The 20,152-nt window shown below is 41.8% G+C and overlaps 1 protein-coding gene across 2 annotated transcripts in view; it reads right to left on the reverse strand.

Moving 5' to 3' along the window:
* The window catches only part of ADCY1 (adenylate cyclase 1), a 2,048,432-nt gene that overhangs the window by 542,395 nt on the left and 1,485,885 nt on the right, over window positions 1-20,152 (reverse strand). For both annotated transcript variants that reach the window (XM_069613341.1, XM_069613342.1), the window contains one exon: window positions 16,799-16,954. In XM_069613341.1, coding sequence (XP_069469442.1) covers window positions 16,799-16,954 — 156 coding nt within the window. The remainder of the gene's footprint in view (window positions 1-16,798; window positions 16,955-20,152) is intronic.

Raw genomic sequence — 20,152 nt, forward strand, 5'->3', positions numbered from 1 at the left:
TTTTTTTAAGAGGGAGCAAAATTGGAGGGGTGTACCAACATTTTTAGACATCTTTTAACTTTGGTGCCATTTGAGGAACCTGCACAAATGTTGGCAAAATAATTATAGACTCAACTTTGAATCTTTTTACATTTTTTTTTAGTTTTTTTGTCAAGATGGAGCAAAATTGCATGGGATCACAACATTTTCGAAATCTTGATAGGATTGAATGGAAAAATAAATTCTGCTCACAGCTACAGCACGAAACGGTGGATGGATTTGGAGCAAATTTACATAAGGGGCATTGGCAAGGATGAGAGAGCATGCTTTTGTAAATCTGTGATGTGCTTTATTTTTTCAAAAGCGTCAATATGCAGTCACAAAAAATACTGATATAAATTTGTTGCACTATGGGGTTAAAATGGGCATGTCCACCCGGGACTAGCTATGAGCTAAAAGTGTGCAGTGGGCCTGGCCCCGGCAAGGACAGGTACAAAACATAGTGATATAACTTTGGTGCCCGGCCAGTTTAGTGGGGCCTGCAACGGTTCCATGTGTAAGTATCGCTGCAAAAATGTCGCCATACAAGAATGGTGCCTTTTTTGTGGCAATATTACCCCATGGAACCTGCAGGGTACACCCCTGAAGCACCTACATTGTTTTAAATGGAGCCAGGAACACCCCACAACCCCACCTCCCATTTAAACCTAATATTAACCCCATCAATTAGGTTGCCTACGCTGTTGCCCGACAGCTATATATATGGTGACATTATTGGTGTTGATAATATTACCTGATAACCCTGCAATGTGGCCGAAGCCCATTCTTCATTGATTGTGAATACTGGCCAGGGCAACAAATAAGCCCAATTTTTGTGAAGGATATGCTGTTGTGTGAGAAAAGGGATTAAATGTCACTGTACCTGTCTAGCGTTAAAAGATGGACCAAGCGGGCAGATAGCTCTCTCTGTTACCAATCACTGCTCTTGGCGATTTCACCACAATCAACCAGGCTCCTCAGTGCTGCTCATGTGGTTCAAAGCAGGCTCAAATGCAGCTGTCACATTGGTCCAGACAGGGTGCAGGTATCGAGCTGGGGACAAGTTGCAGTGTGTTGTTGTTCGAAGCAGCGTTCGAAGAAGTGTGGATCAAGAGGGCCAGTAGGATCGTTTCAACAGTCGGTTCGATAGCAAAGGTGACGATGACTGGATGCGCAGTTCGAGTAATGCGGTTAGATGTGAGGCTCGATGAAGTGCTGATCATGATGGCTCTCTGGGTTAGTTTGACAGTCAGTTCAACAGTAAAAACCTATAAAACCCTGCTCCCGTGTCCCTCAGGTTGCTGTGAGAAACATTCCAGGGTTCTACAGACCAGATTAGTCCTTTCATCTGAGCTCCCGAACACACGAGATGCTGAGACACACCCCTGCAGGAATCCTTCAACACAGTAAGGTGCTGTGTACCAGTGTTGCTCAGAGAGAAGAAGGTCTTGTTCCAGCAAGGGGTCATCCCACAATGTTGGAGTCCAGGTTGATGTAGGCAAAAGCCCACAGGTTATTGGACTATAGCAAGCCTGCTTTAAGTGGCCCAATCCCTGTCCTTGAGACAAGTGGTCTTTGCCTTCTGATGTCATACCAGCAGTGTTTTGTGACAAAGGAAGTGGAGCGGACATGAAGGATAGAGAGATTTAGAGACAAACATGATGGTGGGATTGTCATCCAACTATGCTGAGCTCCCTATGTTTACACTAACTCTGTCCCTTCCCCTTGCCCATAGCATCAACAGCCTTTTTGATATACAGCACCTTGGAGTGAAGGTAGTGCTTTTGGAATTGATGATGCCTGTTTCTCAGGACAGTTCCTTTTGGGAGGCTGTCCTGCTGGGGAGGGGTGTTACCGGAACTCACAGTGGATGAAAGGAGAGGCCCAATCATTCAGTTTCCTGCCATGAATACTGGGCCAGCCTTTCCGATCAGAATACACATTAACCTTTCACAGCTGAGCTGGGCTTACAGGGCCCACACACGTATGATATCAATTTCATGTGGCTTTACAAGTGCCCTCAGGATGCTAACTTTCATAGTTATGTGGGTTGGAAACAGAGGTACACATCTTAATTACAGTCCCTGCACTGAAATAACTTGGCTGTCACTGCTGCTGTCAAGAGTGCGCCTGCGAACCCTGAACATGCTCTGTGCCACTGGAGTGCAGGCACTTCAGATCAAGATACTTATGCAGCAGGGCATATAGGCTTTTGGCATGGAGATTAAGAAAAGGGGATCAGGCTGGCAGATCACTTTTTCTGAGATGGAATTACCAAGATATGTTAATAGTTAATAAAACAATCCAGGGCTCCTGGCCGGATGGTAATTCCTTGCATGCCCCGAGCCAAAAAGGATGAGAACCACCCTTCTAAGTATCAAGATCATCCTCAAGAGAAGAACATATCTGGTTGCCATCTGCACTAATAGTCTGGTGAGATCCAGACTCAGACAGGCAGCATGTCCATTTTAAATATCGTTAGAGACATGGCCATATGCCCAAGCACTGGATTCTTCTCAACTATCGCCCAGTTTTTCTCTGATCCCATCAGCTACCTATGAAGGTTTGCAATTGGATGACCAACAACTTCTGAGCTCTACTACAACTCTAGTTTTACAGGTGAATTTAGCAGATCAACCAAATTATTTATATGGTTTGATTTATAACCTCTTTAACATATGGATGGTTTTAGGTTGGTAACCCTGACTAGTGGATATATGAGGGATATGTTAGTTCTGAGCAAATAATATTCATAAGTTCATCATGTATTCTTAGGGGTCCTAGGAATGCTCCAATCATTCATGGGCACATGAATTACACACTATTTTCCTCTGTGCCACCCAGTACCATAAGTTATTGTTTCTGGTGCCTGCAACGCAGAACATGTTTTCCTTTAGTCAACCATAGACTTGTTTCATTAAAAATGTGATGTTGTTCTTTAGTTTGTAAGAAGATATGGAGCTGCATGTTATAAGCATACGTTTGGAATTGTAGATGGTACAGTTCAAACCCCTGCTGTAGAGCCACATATTCATACTTAATATCCAAAACTGTTGCTGTTGCAGTCAATGCATTTAGCATCATCAGTTCAAATGTGTCCTCAAGCAAGAGAAGATCAAACGTTTTAATTTCTATGTTTAATAATGTATGCTTTTCAACATTACCCACATATATGAATACAATCGTTTGGAACTTTGCTAGTTGCTGCAATGTGCCAATCAGAGGCTGACCGTGGTACAGGATGCACAACTTCCTTTGACAACTATTTTAGTCTGGTTGCATTTTCCTCAAGGATGGTTTAACACAACCTGCTTGTATGCACATTCTCCAAAGTCCTATATTAAATGTGCCTCATCCGAAACAATAATAATTCATTATCTTTTCTAATTACTAGTGCACAAGTCGGCAACATATGGCATGTATTCATACTACTGATTGGGTGTATGCTTCTGAGTATAAATGTGGAGGCGTTGACCTCTGAGTCTCTTTGGTATTGGGTTATGCTGTCAAAGAGAAATGTCATATTTACAAAGCTGTTTAAGGCTTAATTCTGAGGTGCATATTAAGTAACTATTTGCATTGGAATATATTCCAAATTCTTTTGCCAGAGATGTCTGCACTGCACACATTTAACACAGCCATTCACATGTATGCATTTTCAGGAAAACCTGATTCACCAATGCTAAGGCTGTATCACCAATGATTTATTTTATAAACATAATAGCAATGAATTTCAGATGACTCTTTAATCTGCATGTTACAGCCTGGCTGATTTTTAAAATGATTTGGTAACTTTTTTACACGTTTTAAATGTTTACAACATTAAACTAAAATGTGTTTTTATCAAACCCATGCATGTTAAAGGTCTGGTAAAGATATACCACATTTTAACTTTCTTGATATTTTTGACCTTTCCTAAAGTAAAATCAAGTTTTTTCTGGCAAAATATCTGAAACAATGTGACAATATTTTGGGTGGCCATTGGATCATATTATAGCATAAAACACAGATCACATAAGTCATCCACCATTCCTACATAATGGCATTGATCCATTGTCATTAATCAAGTCAACACATGAAACTAGGATTTAAAAAGCCCATTATGTTTGAATTGGTGTCCCTGCTAAGAATGCACTTTCTTAACCACGGCTAGGATAGCCATTGAAGTGCTGTCTCTATTAATGTAACTATTGATGGCTGAATATTACAGGTAGATACAGTATCTAGCGGAACTAGATAAAAAAAACAAAAGAAAACACACTGTTGTTCATGTGGCCTGCAGACCTTAGAAAACTCCTGGTTTTGGGGATTAACACTGAGAACTGAGAATTATGATTAAAAGAAGGGCATGTGTTTTGTGAGATGTTTTTACCCATGCATCCGAGCCCTACCACAAAAACTGTGCAGTACTGGCATTGAAAACATCATGATGGCCAGAGCTTCCCAGAAAATGCCCAGGGAAATGCATGAAGAATAGGCTGCCACCCATTTTTGCTGATGTTATGGGCACAGAAGGGCACTGCCTAAAACCACCATTGGACTACCCACACAGTAGCCTGAAACCATTGGGAATGGCAATGCTGATTGCCAAAAGCAACCTAGAATTGTGGGGAATTCATTTTCTTAAATCCCAAAAATGGGTGCATTACCAGTACTCACCACTATCAGAAAGCCGGCGTTTTAAAACAACACCAGACTTTTTTTTGTGTAAAACTGAATAAATGAACCCAAAGCAGGCCAAAGAAAGACTTACTGAGAGGTGGATACAATGTAAAGTTATATTCTGAAGTGACTTGAAGGTTTATAACAAGACTGGCTGAGCTGTGGATTTCAGCAGTTTAAGTAAATTTGGACTGAAAGACACTAAAAATCTAAATGTTTAAAAGAAATGAGTGACCTACTTTTGAGTGTCACATAGGTTTCAATTGTTTAAATGTCATAGTTTTAAACTTAGAATCAGCATTCTAGCTGCATATGTAAAAATGGTTAGTTTTATTTGAATGCAGAAAACTGGGTAACTAAAAGTGACATTAGCTGGGGCCTGGCTTAAGGAACTGGATTCTGCCCACCAGCTACCCCTGACAGGAGATGAGACTTGCACAACAGCTGTGTTCCCAGGCCTAGCTGCCTTTTGCTGTTCCCACCAAAAGGGATATGACACTTCTCTGATTGAATTACCTGGGCTCTGCAGGAAATTGAACAAAGCCCTGTCCTGACTCAGGCAAATGTTTTATTGGTGGGAGCCGTAAATGTGGCTTCCTCCTGGAAGGAAAGGGGAGGAGCACTGCATGTGAGAGCAAGCTGGCTTGGCAGAACTGGAAAAACCAGAAATTCAACCTTGTGCTGGGGGGAAACCACACCCCTTTGGGGCCAGAACATAACTCTAAAAAGATGGATCATTCATAGAGCGGACTTGTGAAAGTTTTATAAATGATACCATAATTCTTGTGATTTTTCTGCCCACATTTTAAGAGGTTTTTACAACCGGTGGTATGATCTGGGGGCAAGCTAGCAGTTAAGAGGGTATTACTTAAAATGTATGCATGTTAAAAATCTGACACTTCATCAATTAATGTCCATACACCTTGCGCACATGTGTGTAAATTTGGGTTAATGTCCAATATTGCAAAACCAGTTAAAAAGTGCAAATGTTGCCATTTCTCAATGCAAGCTCTCAGGAAGAGCAGATTTGGACAGGGTATACCTCCTGTGATATGTGATGGGTGCATGTAATTTTAAACAAATGTGTACCTGTGCAAATATGTCTTTTGGGTCAAAATATAGATTGTGTGTAATTTGACAGGGGTGGGTTCTCTGTATCATAAACAGACCTCATCATGATGACACGTCATTTCATTCCCCCAATCAAGGAGAAGAGGGTGAAGTGGCCAATGACAAGTGGAGAGGGGTAGGGTCTAGAAAGCTAGCCTCTCCACCCACTTTCAAAACACATAAAAGCAGACAGTCAGGACAGATATGGACATTCTATTCCATCTGCTGCGGGACGCTCTGCCGGGAAAATCCATACTTTACCTCCATCAACCTCCAGAGAGCCAACATAGAGACTTCAATCTATCCACCTTCAGAGACCAAGACTTTACTTCAGAATTTGTAGCAGAGAGGTCACCTACAAGCTAAATCCCTCTTTAGCAGGGCTCAAATCATTGCCATTATCACAGCCAGGTGAGCTGTTTGAATTCTTTGCAAGAACTCTTGCCATTTGCCAGAGAGCAGTGTTGTATCCAGAGAGAGACCAGCTGAACCGGAGACCGCTGTATCCGGACCCACAGACCTGATCAGAACCAGAGACCCAGACCAGACCAGCAGAGTAGAGCTGACCCCGACGCTGTGCACAGAGACCATCCGTGGCGAGTGAAGAAAACCTGACCAGATCCGTGGCGAGGCCCATTCTATTTCTAAATATATTGTGAGTACCTAGCAGAACTGTGCAGAACCAATCTCTTAGTTAAAATAATATAATTCAATCTATTTTAATCTAACCAGAACTGTCTCCTAACTGTCACCTGTCATTTGCAAAGCTGTCACCTGTCATTTCTAGTTGCTAGCTGTAACTTGTCACTTTGAACTTTTAAAATTTCAAATCTGAAAAACAACCTTTACCATATCGCTCATATCTCTGTGACCGTTTGTCTTAGAGACTTGCAGTGACTTTCCTCTGAAAGCTGGGAATCTTGGCTTTTCAACGAACCTAGAACCGCATTCCTATTCCCTATACTTTTTGCCACAATCGCGAAAAACGCACTCGTGAATTTTACCGCGATTTGCAAATTTCTCCACGTGTGAAAACAGCAGCGTCCTTGCTTTCATTTGCCAAAAATGTGTTTAACCTGCCAATCATTCCTAGAACATTGCTAAAGTAAGCCTGAACTTATTTAAACCAACTAATCCTCAACCTGAACCTCCAGAGGGAATTAAAATCATTTTAGCACATTTTCCAATATATTGCTATCACATTTTAAAGCATTTTGAGCCTGTGTAAAACTCATCTATTTTCCTCTAAGCTTGCTGGGAAACTGGAACTCTGTATTACATTGTGATTGTATACCTGAACCGTGTGCTCTTCCTTCCATCTCCTTACATTGTATAGGGGGGGAATTGCCACAAAGGGAAAGTGATTACCTTGTCTTTTGTGAAACCATATCAGTTTATCTTCTATACTGCATTTCATTCATTCAATCTTACATTTCCTTGAACCCTATAAAGCATTCTCTACCACATTATTCTTCTGTCCCTATTTACCAGTGTGCTACCTTATCCATTTCATGTCAACTCCTTAGTGATTATAAAGAAGTGTGCTAGTGCCAGATTCTCTGTTGTTAATCTTTATCATATCAGATTAAGTGTGATATTCAATTATTAATTTATTATAAAGTGTGATATATATATATATTGTTTAAATTCTCAAATAAACCTTTTAACTTGCAAAACAGAACTACTTCTTGGCTCAGTGGGGTCAGGGGGATTCCAAGAGAGGGGTGTTATATAGGGGTAGTCATCCAGAACGCATGAACTGGACATAAAGATATATCAATAAGGGTTTCCATTCAGTATCCCACACTAGGCATTGACTTAGCTGTAGTGTTGAATTGAATCATCTTACAGTTTCTTTTCTAATGTTTGCAGTTCAGAAGGGAGCAACATATCAATAAAACACACCAGAAAGGCCCTTCCACCTCAAACCATAGACCATTAAGGAAATGACTAGGGCAATGGAGACGTCAAAATTGGACTATTGCAGGAACATTTATTTGGGCGGAACCAAGAAAGATACACACAGCAACTGCAAATAATACAGGACCAACAAGTTACTGTAGGATGTTGATTGGCTTGAGAAATATATGGCCACAACAGACCAGCCTTATAATCAAAACATTTGATTACAGAGGAATAAGTTGTCAAAATCTAAAAATCATTATCATGCAAAAACAACTTCTGGAACATAGGCTGATTATGCAAACGAGTTCTTGTTTGTCAGTGGATTCCATTGCTATGTCAAAAACTTGCCGTCTATCTCTCCTTCTCCATTTGCCACATCACATTAGTAAGGATAAACCATGGACCAAAACTATGAGTGTTCAGCATTACAGATTCTGCTTTCCCAAATCAATCACCTCACTCTCAGCAAGCATCACAAGAGGCTACACAATGCAAACATGTATTTTGTCCTGCATGAACAATAATGAGATGACTCCTTGGAGAACACGACCAGGGACAAGGCCCCAACACCCAAAAGGTGATTAATATTCATCAGTCCAGGCCAGTGAATAAGCCTCAGAAGATGGAATATTAACCCAGAGAACCACTGCCTTGTGGTGCTAACTGAAACATAAAAAATTGCTTTCAGACCTATCCGTACACTGTTCTATTCCAAAGTTTTGACAGTGATCTAGAATGGTTGTTGGATCAGCAGGACGTTCCTTAAAGAAATGATCCATTATGTAAATAAATCATTACATTCCAGAGTACAACCAGAAAATGGAAATCCTTTTACTAGGTTTGGACCGGGCCTAAATGGGTATATATTCCTGTGCAAGTGTCACAACTGTGCCATTGGAGATCCAATTGGCACCCATCATGTCCTAAGATCAGTGTAGCTGGTCTTGTGTACAAAAGACCAATACAGACCATAGGACTTCCCCAATGACTAGTAACCATGATAACACAAAAGGCAATGTTCACATTTCAACACCTAGCACCTCTGCCACACCAGAGTCTGACATTGTAGGTCTAGAAAGTACTACGCGAAAATACCAATTACAGATACAGATCCTGTGCTTTAAAGGACAAATTGAAGACCTCTATGATGATTTTGTCTACTTGCATCGTACGAATATTGCAAAGGGCCATGATTCACCAGACCATATGACACTTTGCCAAACACCTGACATTATGTCTTTAAATATGAACACAATAAGGCCTGGAATGGTAACGAAGAAACAGATACATACCTATACAGAGCAGATTGAAGACCTGAAATTGGCATATGTATACCAGGTAAAGCTTAACACAGATTATTCGCTCACCAGCCAAATTAACTCTGACTGTTGTACAGCTAGTGACGAATTCACTCCTCCTGTTGGCAAAACAGCTCACCCTGCCATTACGTCACAAACCATATGTGATCTTCTGAGTGAAGAAGATGTTGATTCAAGTGACTGTGTAGTTCCTGCCCTGGATGATGGTCTTTTGCTTACACATGCAACCTTTACTGTAGTGACCAAGCCTGATATTTGCTCTGCTTTTGTGGTCACTCTGCCACCAGACCATGAGCCAGACATTGAGGCCACTTATGAACTGAAGCCAGTACCAGTATTCAGTCCAGTTTTGACATTGGTGAATACCCCAGATCCAAGAGTCTACCTGAGCACACACAACCCTGAATGCAAGCTACCTGAAATCCTGCCCTTGCCTGATAATTCCATAACCAACAGGGAAGGCATGAACTTGCATAAGGTTGTCCAGGATCTACTGTTAAGCACAATCATTGGTGACATGCTGCTCAAAGCCGTTCCTCATGATTACAATGACTGTACATTTCCTCAAGGGAATTTTGATCTACATCCCTCAAATCAATCACTCTGTGGTGGAGATGGTTTCTATTGAATCCACTGAGATAAGTGAGCATAGTGGATACTGCTTCATTAAAGAACCCTTCCAAGGACCTGATTGTCACTGAACATTCCTTTTTGAACAAGGATGCACACTTCTTTACACTATGCAGTTACATTCCTGTCTTGCCTTCCAATGAAAGAATCATACCACCTATCAATACATTTGAACATTTTAAAGACTTACCTGGAGCAAACAATGGAGCTGAATCCCTGGTTCTATCCTTCCGTACTGTACCATTGCTAGTCCTAAGGAAAACTTCTGCCTTTACAAAAGAAGAAACCATGGATTATGCAGCAGAGCTTCACAGTTCCTTAATCCATGAACACACTTCAGTATTGTTCGCCTCTGAATCAATCTCTATCCAGGATTCAAAAGCTAAGGTTATAAAAGATGCCAATGTTTCCTCTGCTAATGACTCTCTCCTTGAAGCATTAACATGTTTTGGATGTTCAAGTGCTACTATTACATTCTAAGACCCTTTCGTAGGGAGACTATATTTGGACTATCTATCTACATGGGTCCTGGAGAGGGGCATACTATCATGACTGTGCCACTGGAGCCCCAATTGGCACCCATCATGGACTATTTGGGACTCATTAATCTCCATAATCCTCCCTGGACAATACCTATTCATAATTTTGTCTTTACTTTCCATTTGCAAGACTTTGGTACTTAATTGCTTACAACTATTGCTGCACAAACTATATATATATTCCATAATGAACCTTGTGGCAGTTTTCATTCCCTGGCTATTCCTATGCAGCAGAATTAGAACTACAATCCCCAGTGCTGATTTCACTTTGCCAGTGCCAGAGAGGGAGGAGGCAGATTACCTTCAGGTGTGCTGCTCCAGTTGCTGCTAATGAGCCTGCTTCAGCACGGGCAGGTCAGTTTTTAAGCAGCTGCCTGCTGGAGCACATGGCTCTTGCATAGAGCCGCTTGTGGGTTGAAACCTGGATTTTCGTTTTGCCCTGTTGCTTCCAGGACCAGCCCCAGTGAATTGCAGCCCTGCTACGCTGTGCTCTCTGACTTACAACCCTGCTACTTTGCCTGCATTCCCATGCCTTCTGCCCTGCACCTCTGTGCTCCCTGCACTGCAGCCCTGCCCCCTGCCTGCAGTCCTCTGTACCCTGTCTGCAGCCCCTTGCTCTCTACCACCTATTATCTTGTTCCTTATCTGCAGTTCCTTGTTCTCTGCCCACAGTCTGTGTACCCTGGCTTTAACTTCTAGGTTTCCAGTCCTGAGTTGCCTTGTTATCTGTCTGCAGTTCTGCCCTTGTTATTCCAGGCCAGATGTACAGTTACTTGGATTCCTTGTTTACCAGTCTGCAATTCAGTCCTTGTTTTCCTAGTCCAGAGTTTCAATACTGAGTTCTCTCGTTCCTAGTCTATAGTTCAGTCCACTGTTACTTGATTCTGGTCCTTACTTTCAAGTCTGAAGTTCGACTCGCCTGTACTATTGCACTTAGATACTTTTCTTCCTGCTTTTCCTGTTTCATTCCTGGGCTCTGTCCTGAACCTTGCTTACTTTGGGCCTCATTGCGACCCTGGCGGAAGACCACGGTGCTATTAGCACCATGGTCCATGCCGGTAAGTTACCGACTCCGCCATGGAGAAAGGGGGAATTACCACCCCATTACAAGGTTGGCGGGGCGGTAATTCCCCCTTCCTCCATGGCCCTTCCCCATTCCCATTTTTGCCCCATAGGGCTCAATGGGAATGGGGAAGGCGCTAAGTACGGTGCTGCAAATTGCGGCACCGTAATTAGCACCAAGGTCCCTTTGCGGGTCCCTACTTTAACGGCTGGTCTACACCAGCCGTTAAGGTTGGGTCCCGCAAAGGAACCTCATAATTAGGCGCTAATAGGTTAACGGCGCCGCAGCCTTTTACGGTGCTGTTAACCCATTAGTGCCTGGGTCGTAATGAGGCCCTTTGACTTCCTATTCTTCACAGCATATTTATGTTACTGTTCTTGTCCTCCCTTGTGCTTGTGTAATTCATGTGTTCAGAGTTTGGCTGCTGGACGTCTCAGCAAGCAATCTCTGCCCTCTTCCTTTGTCACGTTTCAGTATTGTACCTTGTGCCATATGTTTAAAAGTGTGCTGGTTCCTGTTCACGAGGCAGTCATTGGTCACTTCCTGCTGGACCCGTACAGGCTTCAGTCTTGTGAGTACTGTTTCTTTATGTGTGCCTTAGGTTCAGACACAAACACCCACTCCTGCTAGTCCTTTCCATGAGCATTCAGAGTGGGGCCCTGTAACAGTGACCAGCTCAGAAGGCTAGAGTTTCACCAGACCCTGTGAGAAACTCTTCCCCATCCTGTGTGCACCTCAAGTGGGAACCTAAAGTGTTTGTCTTACCTGTACTCCCTGACCCTTTCTGTTCACTGGCTTTGTTGCGTGTCTGTAGTACTTGCCTATACTTTCTTGTCTGCAGGATTCCTTATACTTCTGTCTCTTGAGCACTTTTCCCCCCTTGCCTTTGTGGGCATTTCTTTTACATTTTCAGATGGATTAACCAGAATGTTAACACATTGAGCCGCAATATCTAGGACAGCTTGAGCCTGCTTAGAAAATCAAAGGTAAAAGTGTATGCTTTCAGGTTTTACAACTGAACAATCTCAAAAGTGCATATGTAGAATGTTCCTCCTGTCCCCTTTTTATAATATTATTATTATTATTATTATTAATATTAGTATTATTATTAGTGATTGATTTAGCACTACACACCGGGCTCTTCCAGCTTCTAAGTGCTCAACCAGGGATTCAACGTATGTTGTTAGTACTGAGCCATTCCCAAAGTGATTGTCATTGCTCCCTGGGAGATCCTGCCATATATCCTGCCTGTTGTAGAACGTATTATCTGTACAAAAGGACATGAGGATAAAGCAACAACATATGCAAGATTCTCTCAGCATTAAAATGTGTGGTTAATCAAATACAGTATTTTTTAAAACTGTAAAATCAGACAATTTTGAAACACACACAACTCATTCTAACAGCTAATTTTCTAACACTTTTAATGTAGGAACTTTCCTTAGGTTATAGTTTTTCAAAATAATGTCTTGCTCATGCCCACCAAGGCAAGAACTATCTGAGCAATAAAAGCAGGCACAATCTAACATATCAATGCACATAGACAATGGGCCTCATTACGACCCAGGCGCTAATGGGTTAACGGTGCCGTAAAAGGCTGCAGCGCCGTTAACCTATTAGCGCCTAATTACGAGGTCCCTTTGCGGGACTGGACCTTAACGACTGGTGTAGACCAGCCGTTAAAGTAGGGACCCGCAAAGGGACCTTGGTGCTAATTACGGTGCCGCAATTTGCGGCACCATACTTAGCGCCTTCCCCATTCCCATTAAGCCCTATGGGGCAAAAATGGGAATGGGGAAGGGCCATGGAGGAAGGGGGAATTACTGTCCCGCCAACCTTGTAATGGGGTGGTAATTCCCCCTTTCTCCATGGCGGAGTCGGTAACTTGCCGGCATGGTAACTTACCATGGTGCTAATATCACCACGGTCTTACGCCAGGGTCGTAATGAGGCCCAATATCATTAAGAAGTTAGGGGGCCTGCCATTCAATATCATGATTTTTCCATTGTCTACTTTTTCAAGATAGTAGCCATTAAGTAGGTCAATGAAAAATATAAGCAGCACTATCATATATGCACCATTTATAGGAAATGAGCCATGATTATTAGTTTATTATCATAATGAACTTAAAGTTGACATTATTGAAGACCAGCAACTATTGTTTTGGGGATGGGCTTAAAATTCTAGCAAAATAAAATATTGTGATAGCGGGCGTTATAGTGCCTCACTCTTTCCTGACAACTATTCAGATTTGTCACACATAGTTTTCTCTACTGCCATCTTGTGTTGGTAGACACATTTATTGTAATAAACTGTATCTTTGATCTAGCAGTTGGTCCATCCAAAGCCATTAAAGCCTGGACGTTTAGTTTTGAAACTAATTTAAACCAAGAGGCATTATGCCACTGTTTAAAATGTGAGTGACCTTTCAGGTACAAGCAGTTATGCACTATTGCATGCCTGCCATTAACTTCCATAACGAATGGAAGGTGTCTAATCACCTAGCTCTAGGATCTCCTTAAAGCAAAAACATATATTGCACCGGTTCCAATCAATTTGCAGTCCTTGCCATGCAAAGGAGATCACCCTTTTAGCTGTTTGAAGTGCAATTTTCATAGCTGTATCTTTCTATGGCCCATTGAAATCATGCAATGTATGCATCAAGAACTGAGGCTTCATCTGAATTATACTAAAACTGCTTCCACAAATGGAAGCCGGGGATAGTTTAATTGTCTGACAACTTTAACGGCTGAGACCCATGCTTTACCTTTGCCAGTACACTTCTGGTCCTCTGGACCTAAGACAACTCACCATTCAACTTTGCTATATAACTGTATGCAAACCTACTGAAATATGCCAGCTATCTGTACGCAAACCATAGCAAATATATTTCCATACTTCAATAATAATCTCAGGGACTTCTGTCTACATCAATGAACAATAACTCATAAAAAACATATCTGGGTTTAGGCCAACATACTCTTCGTCATACACAAGTTCTGATGCCTCACCTTTGTAGGAACACACTTCTGTACATGGAGGAGTGTGCCCTAAATTACTATATATGTATATCTGTTGTATATAGTACAAACCTTGATCTGGAGCAACAGAGTGCTCTGCATGCATTTGAGAGAACAAGATGGATACATTAACAAGACAGTCCCGTAGAGGAGGTTAATCAGGGACACTGGATCCTCAACTATCAACTATCAATTCCATAAAAAACATAGTTATGCGTTTTCTTATGAATTGCTGGAGCATTGCAAAAGTCCTGATCTTAATCCAGATGGTATTCCAGTATGCTTCGCATAGCAGAAGAAGGTCTGTAGCCTGGTGTTCTCCACGCATGTCAGTATTTCTTTAAACCTTGTAATGGCCTGGCTCCTGGGGAAGCATGTGCACCCACAGTCATTTGTGATCTTATCATATATCCCAAGCTATTACAATCTCACCCTTTTATCAGTTAAACCACATATTTTGTCTGTTGGCCACCACATATAGCAACCAGATTATTCTAATCCCATTGAGTACTCTTTGTTAATGGCCACACTACTTAATCTATGATGTGATTTTAGGTGAGAGGTACATCTTTGAAATACGTTCCGTGGGAGCACCTATAAAAGGAGATGGGGCTGAAGTGATGCTGGTATGTTGCAATGGAGTAGAGGTATGGGGAATCATACATGAACACCCAAATACTATCCGCTACTAAGGACATCCTCTTTATGCCAGGGCATGAAGAAGACAGTTCTAGAACTATGATTATCCTTTGTTAAGTTATACATTCTATATTGTCGAAGTATATGATGAAATAGTTTGAACATTATTAAGTAGACATTTTTCTGAGCTTTGTCTCTCTGTTCTGACATACATAGATAGTGAAGATCTATTTGTTCTTTATCATTTCTAAACATGTGATTGATTGGAGTATCTGAAGAGAACTTTGTGGAACATACATTGACCCCTGTATTTTGTGATTTATTTATTTTCTTGAAGTATTCTTTATTGTTTTGCATTTTGCCCACAGCGAGCACAGTTCCTTCATAGCATCCTGAGTGGAAGTGGGGGAAGTACGGAGGGAGAGGGAATGCCTTTGGAAGCCTTTACACATTCAATTAAGTGCCAGGGAGGGAGTTAGGGCCTGATTCACAGAAGCCTTTTATAAGGGTGCAATCCCGTAGGAAAACGCTCTGTGAATCGGTCCCTAAGTGTGAAGTGCAGTTCAAGCCAAAGAAAAACAGCGAATAAACATAAATCTGTTTATTCGGGGGGTGCAGGAGCATATAGAAGCCAGAGGGCATAAGTATACTTTTAGTGTTAAAGTGCCTCTTTACTTCAAGGATTATGAAAGGCCCACTTCAACAGGAGTAGCCTTAAACATCTTCTAAATAGGATATGACAATCCATGGACCTAAGCCGATAGAGTGATTGTTCAACAAGGAAACACTTGCAGTGATCAAAAATGTGCCACCAACGTTGTTTCTCTTAGCATGATTCAGAGAAACGGAGAAGGACATTAATGATTTTAGAGGCCTCTAAGTGCAGCAATAGATGGTGGCAGGTGTAGCCTGGGCCACGACCTGTTAAAACAGGGTGAATCAACAATAGTGTTTTGATACAGATACACAAGCACCCAGTGCAGGGACTTATGTGCTGGTGTGATATGATCACTAGATTGTATGCTCAGGGTCAGCCTGTTCTAAATTAATTTTGACAGGTGAATAAAGTTTTTAATGAGACCTAAATAGAAGCTATTTCAATAACCAATGTGGGAGAGGACTAAGGACAAATGGCCTTATCAAGTCAAACCTGTATGAAATGTTGAGGAAATTCAATGCACGCTTTAACATGATCATCTCACGATTCCTCTTCCCCATTCTTCACAACGGTTAATGAAAGGGTTCTGATGTTGCAAAGAGTGACACATCTCCTCCAAAACATGGGGCCTCATTACACGGATGGCGGTGGACCAAGGTGCTATTAGCACCTTGGTCCATGCCGGTAAAATACCGGCACCGCCTTGGTGAAAAGGGGAATTACTGCCCTATTCCAAGGTTGGTGGGGCGGTAATTCCCCCTTCCCCCATTGCCCTTCCCCATTCCCATTTTTGCCCCATAGGGCATAATGGGAATGGGGAAGGTGCTAATTACGGCACCGCAAACTGCGGTACCGTAATTAGCTCCCTGGTCCCTTTGCAGGTTGGTTTTTAACACCTGCAAAAAGCAGGCGTTAAATTCCCCAACCCGCAAAGGGACCTCGTAGTAAGGCGGTAAGGGTTTACCGGTACCGGTAAAATACCGGTACCGGTAAACCCTTACCGCCTACCGTGTAATGATGCCCATGGTGTTTGCATTTTCATGTAATCACATGCAGCATTGTGAAAATGATGATAGGAACAAAGTACATTTTCAAAATCTCAAGCATGTCTTTACGAAGTGGAGGAGCATAACCACATTGCAGCTCAACATGTCTCACCATGATACAGTTTTCAATGTTAGAGCACCATAATGATGTTTATCATTACATTAAAGAAATCATCCAGTTCACATTACCTTGTCATCATCCTCGCATGTCATCACATTGGAGAAAGGGATCTCGGCTTTGAACATTTTACGGCAGTGCATGAGTTGTACGAGGAGGTAGCATACAGTCTTGAACTTCATTCTTTTGGCAGGTTTTATGTCAGAGAGAATCAGTCCAGGAAAGATCTGCAAAGAAAAACAAAACAGAGTTTTTTAGTCAGAGAAATAATATTTCTCAATCACAAATTTAAGATATAAGTTTCCATAAATTTGAATACAAACATTTCATTTGATTTCGAGCATTGAAAATGAATCAGTGCACATATGTATTCACTGATATTGAGGATGGAGGCAGAAACAAGGATTCCTAAAAAAATATATGCAAAATTAGCACCCGGGGCGGGCTCTGTAGCCTATCAGGTTAGTTGCAATGCAAGTTCCTTGGAATTCAGTTTCCACACAGTATAATCCCGTGTTCCGAGCAACCTCAGACCTGCACTTACTGGCAAAATTCACTGGTATTAGCGATGCCGGTAATACTGGCAAATCCCCCCCATGGAGTCCAAAGGGCCTCCATGGAATGGGAATTTACACCCCTTGCCAACATTCTTAACCTGGCGGTAATACTGCCGGACCGAGATTCAGTAACTGTAATACAGTTTGGCAGTATGTGGGCAGATTTACCGGCCATATACCACCAAACTCCTAATAAGGCCCACTGTCTCTTTTTACTTAAGCTCCTGAAACCCAACTTCCAATTCTGTAGGGGGTCTCCAGTAGCACTGCTGGCTGGGTGAATGGCCTTGTGGAGGTGTAATAACCAGCCTATGGGACATTTCCACTTGGGTATGGAGTGTATTGCTTCCGAAACTCCTGAGAGGTCCTGCATCCCTCTCTCACTACAATGCTGATGGATTGCAAAGACCATTTTTCCTTTACTTGCCCATAGAAAAAAATAAAAATAAAGGATGGGCCATTGCAGTGAAAACACTTCAAGTACAGGGTGGGTTGCCAAATGTCATTGATAGAATGCTGTGTTGTTTCAGTCTATGTCGGGGCTGCAAGAAACATTCCACACTGGGAAATCCCTGGGGAACTAACCCTGATACCACCCTTAATTCAGGAGGGAGGACTTCCCATTCCAATTCTCAATCCATTCTTCCCCTGCAACTCTGCCAAGTCCAGGGGTGTCCTCCTGTATTCCGTCACCACCAATGCCCACCAAGTCTGTTGGGGATCCCATGGAGTTTAATTCCTTTTTGACGCAATGTCGTATTCATTACTTGAACAAGCCCCAGTTGTATGCCTGATCAGGCCAAAGATTGGGCCACACCCTGTGTTAATGTGAATAGCCCCATACTATCCAGCTATGATGGGTTTCTGGAAGCATTTCAAACAATGTTTAACTGCCAGCATGTGGTCCAATTTCTATGGAATTAATTATTAGACATCTGACAAGGGAATAGAGACGACTTCTCTCACATTGTACATATGCAGGGGTAAGTAGCTCAAACCAACTAGTCAGAAAATGTCCAACTTACTATTTTTTGTAAAATTTTAATGGAAGACTTTAAGGATGCCCTGTTTCAAATCATTGGCACCGCCTGACAGTCTAGCAGAGTACATTTCTTTAGTGATTTGAATGGATCAAAGGACTAGCAAACAAAAAGGAGAAAACTAAATATGGGAATTTTGTAGATCGGTCCCCAAGTGGCAAAAGGAGACTCCCTCCAATGAATCAGAACCGATGCAATTGGGTAGTACACGAGGCCCAGTAACTCTTGAATAAAGGGAGAGGATAAGAAAACAGAAGCTGTGTTTCTATTTTGGGGTAGCAGGTCATTTGCTACTGTTTTGTCAGAAATGTCTTCTTGCTAATCCTTCGGGAAACGCTATGAGCCGACCTCAATAGGGATTCTCAGGACGAGTGCAATTTCAGTTAATTCCCATTCCTGTTTATATCCAATCATGCCCAGTCAATGCTCCCTTTTGTTGATCTTGGTCGATGTATTTTGGGAAGAAAACACATTGGAAGGGGTTTTAGTCTTGTTAGATAGACGGGCCACTGGGAATTTCATCAATATCTCTTTCACTCACCAGAAAAACAGTCCACTATGATCAAAAACAAGGTCTAAACCTATCATGTACGTAGATGGGTCACCCCTTATATCTGGGCACATCTCTTTGAAAACTGTGTCTGTCCTTATGATATGTGTCTTGCATCCTCAGGGTTATTAATATTTTAACGCTACTGCAGCTTCTCACTTTCAAGTAACCACTGGCATGCCGTGGTTAAAACACCATAACCCATTGATCGTTTGGAGAGAAAAAAACTCACGTTTCAGCTGGGACAATGTCCTTCATCCAGTTCTCAGGTATTGAGTGCGAAGGGCCAAAGGAGCCAAATCCAATTCCTTTGACTTCACTTGTGACCATTCCTCTAAGGGCGTTAGCTACACATACAAAACTCCCTCCTGATATACTGACTGCTTTGATGTATGAGTTCCCAAGGAGGCTGACAAGCTGCCCACTTATTGGGAAAATGACTGTCTAATAGAAATGATTCTGCTCTTTGAGTAAGAAAACAAGATACTCAAACAATATGTGGACAACCTAGAGCAGGGTTTTTTCCGCCATTCTACATCCCCTGCCTGTGCAGCCATATAATTAATTCCAAAGAAAGATGGCATAGAACTCCGGCGTTGATTAGTCTATTGACAGTTCAAAGCCATTACCATCAAGAATCGTTACCCCTTACCGCTTACACAAGTCATTTTAGACCAAGTGCAAGAACGCCAGATTTACACAAATATTGATTGAAAGGGTCTTAGAATCTGATACAGATGGTCAATGGAGATGAATGGATGATGACTTCTTGTATGTAATTATGACATTTCAAATATTTTGAATGTCTTTTGGCTTATTTATTGCCCCTGCGGTTTTCCAACACTTAATGACATTTTTGGTACTTATTAGATGTTTACCGTGTCATTTATTTGAATGACATACTCATCTTCTTCCCTTCTTATAACACATATATACTACATGTCCAAGAGGTTTTACAAAGACTTCAAACACACCAACTCTATGCTAAAGATACAACATGCAAGTTCCATCAGAAACACATTTCCTATTTAGGATACATCCTAGTACTCGATGGTGTGGAAATGGATCCTAGGAATAGATCATATTATTGAATTATTGTCCCCCTAGCCATTAAAGAAGTGTGACACTTCTTGGGTTTTGCTAATTTTTATAGACAGTTCATTCTGGACTACTCTAGAATATTGCTCCCTTTAAACAGGCGATTAAATAAAGGAGTATCATTCAACTTTACCTAGGATAGGGATACTGCATTAACATTCTGAAAAAAACAGATTCCCC

This window comes from Ambystoma mexicanum, chromosome 5p (assembly GCF_040938575.1).
Source record: "Ambystoma mexicanum isolate Mex_15411 chromosome 5p, UKY_AmexF1_1, whole genome shotgun sequence".
Taxonomy (NCBI): Eukaryota; Metazoa; Chordata; class Amphibia; order Caudata; family Ambystomatidae; genus Ambystoma; species Ambystoma mexicanum.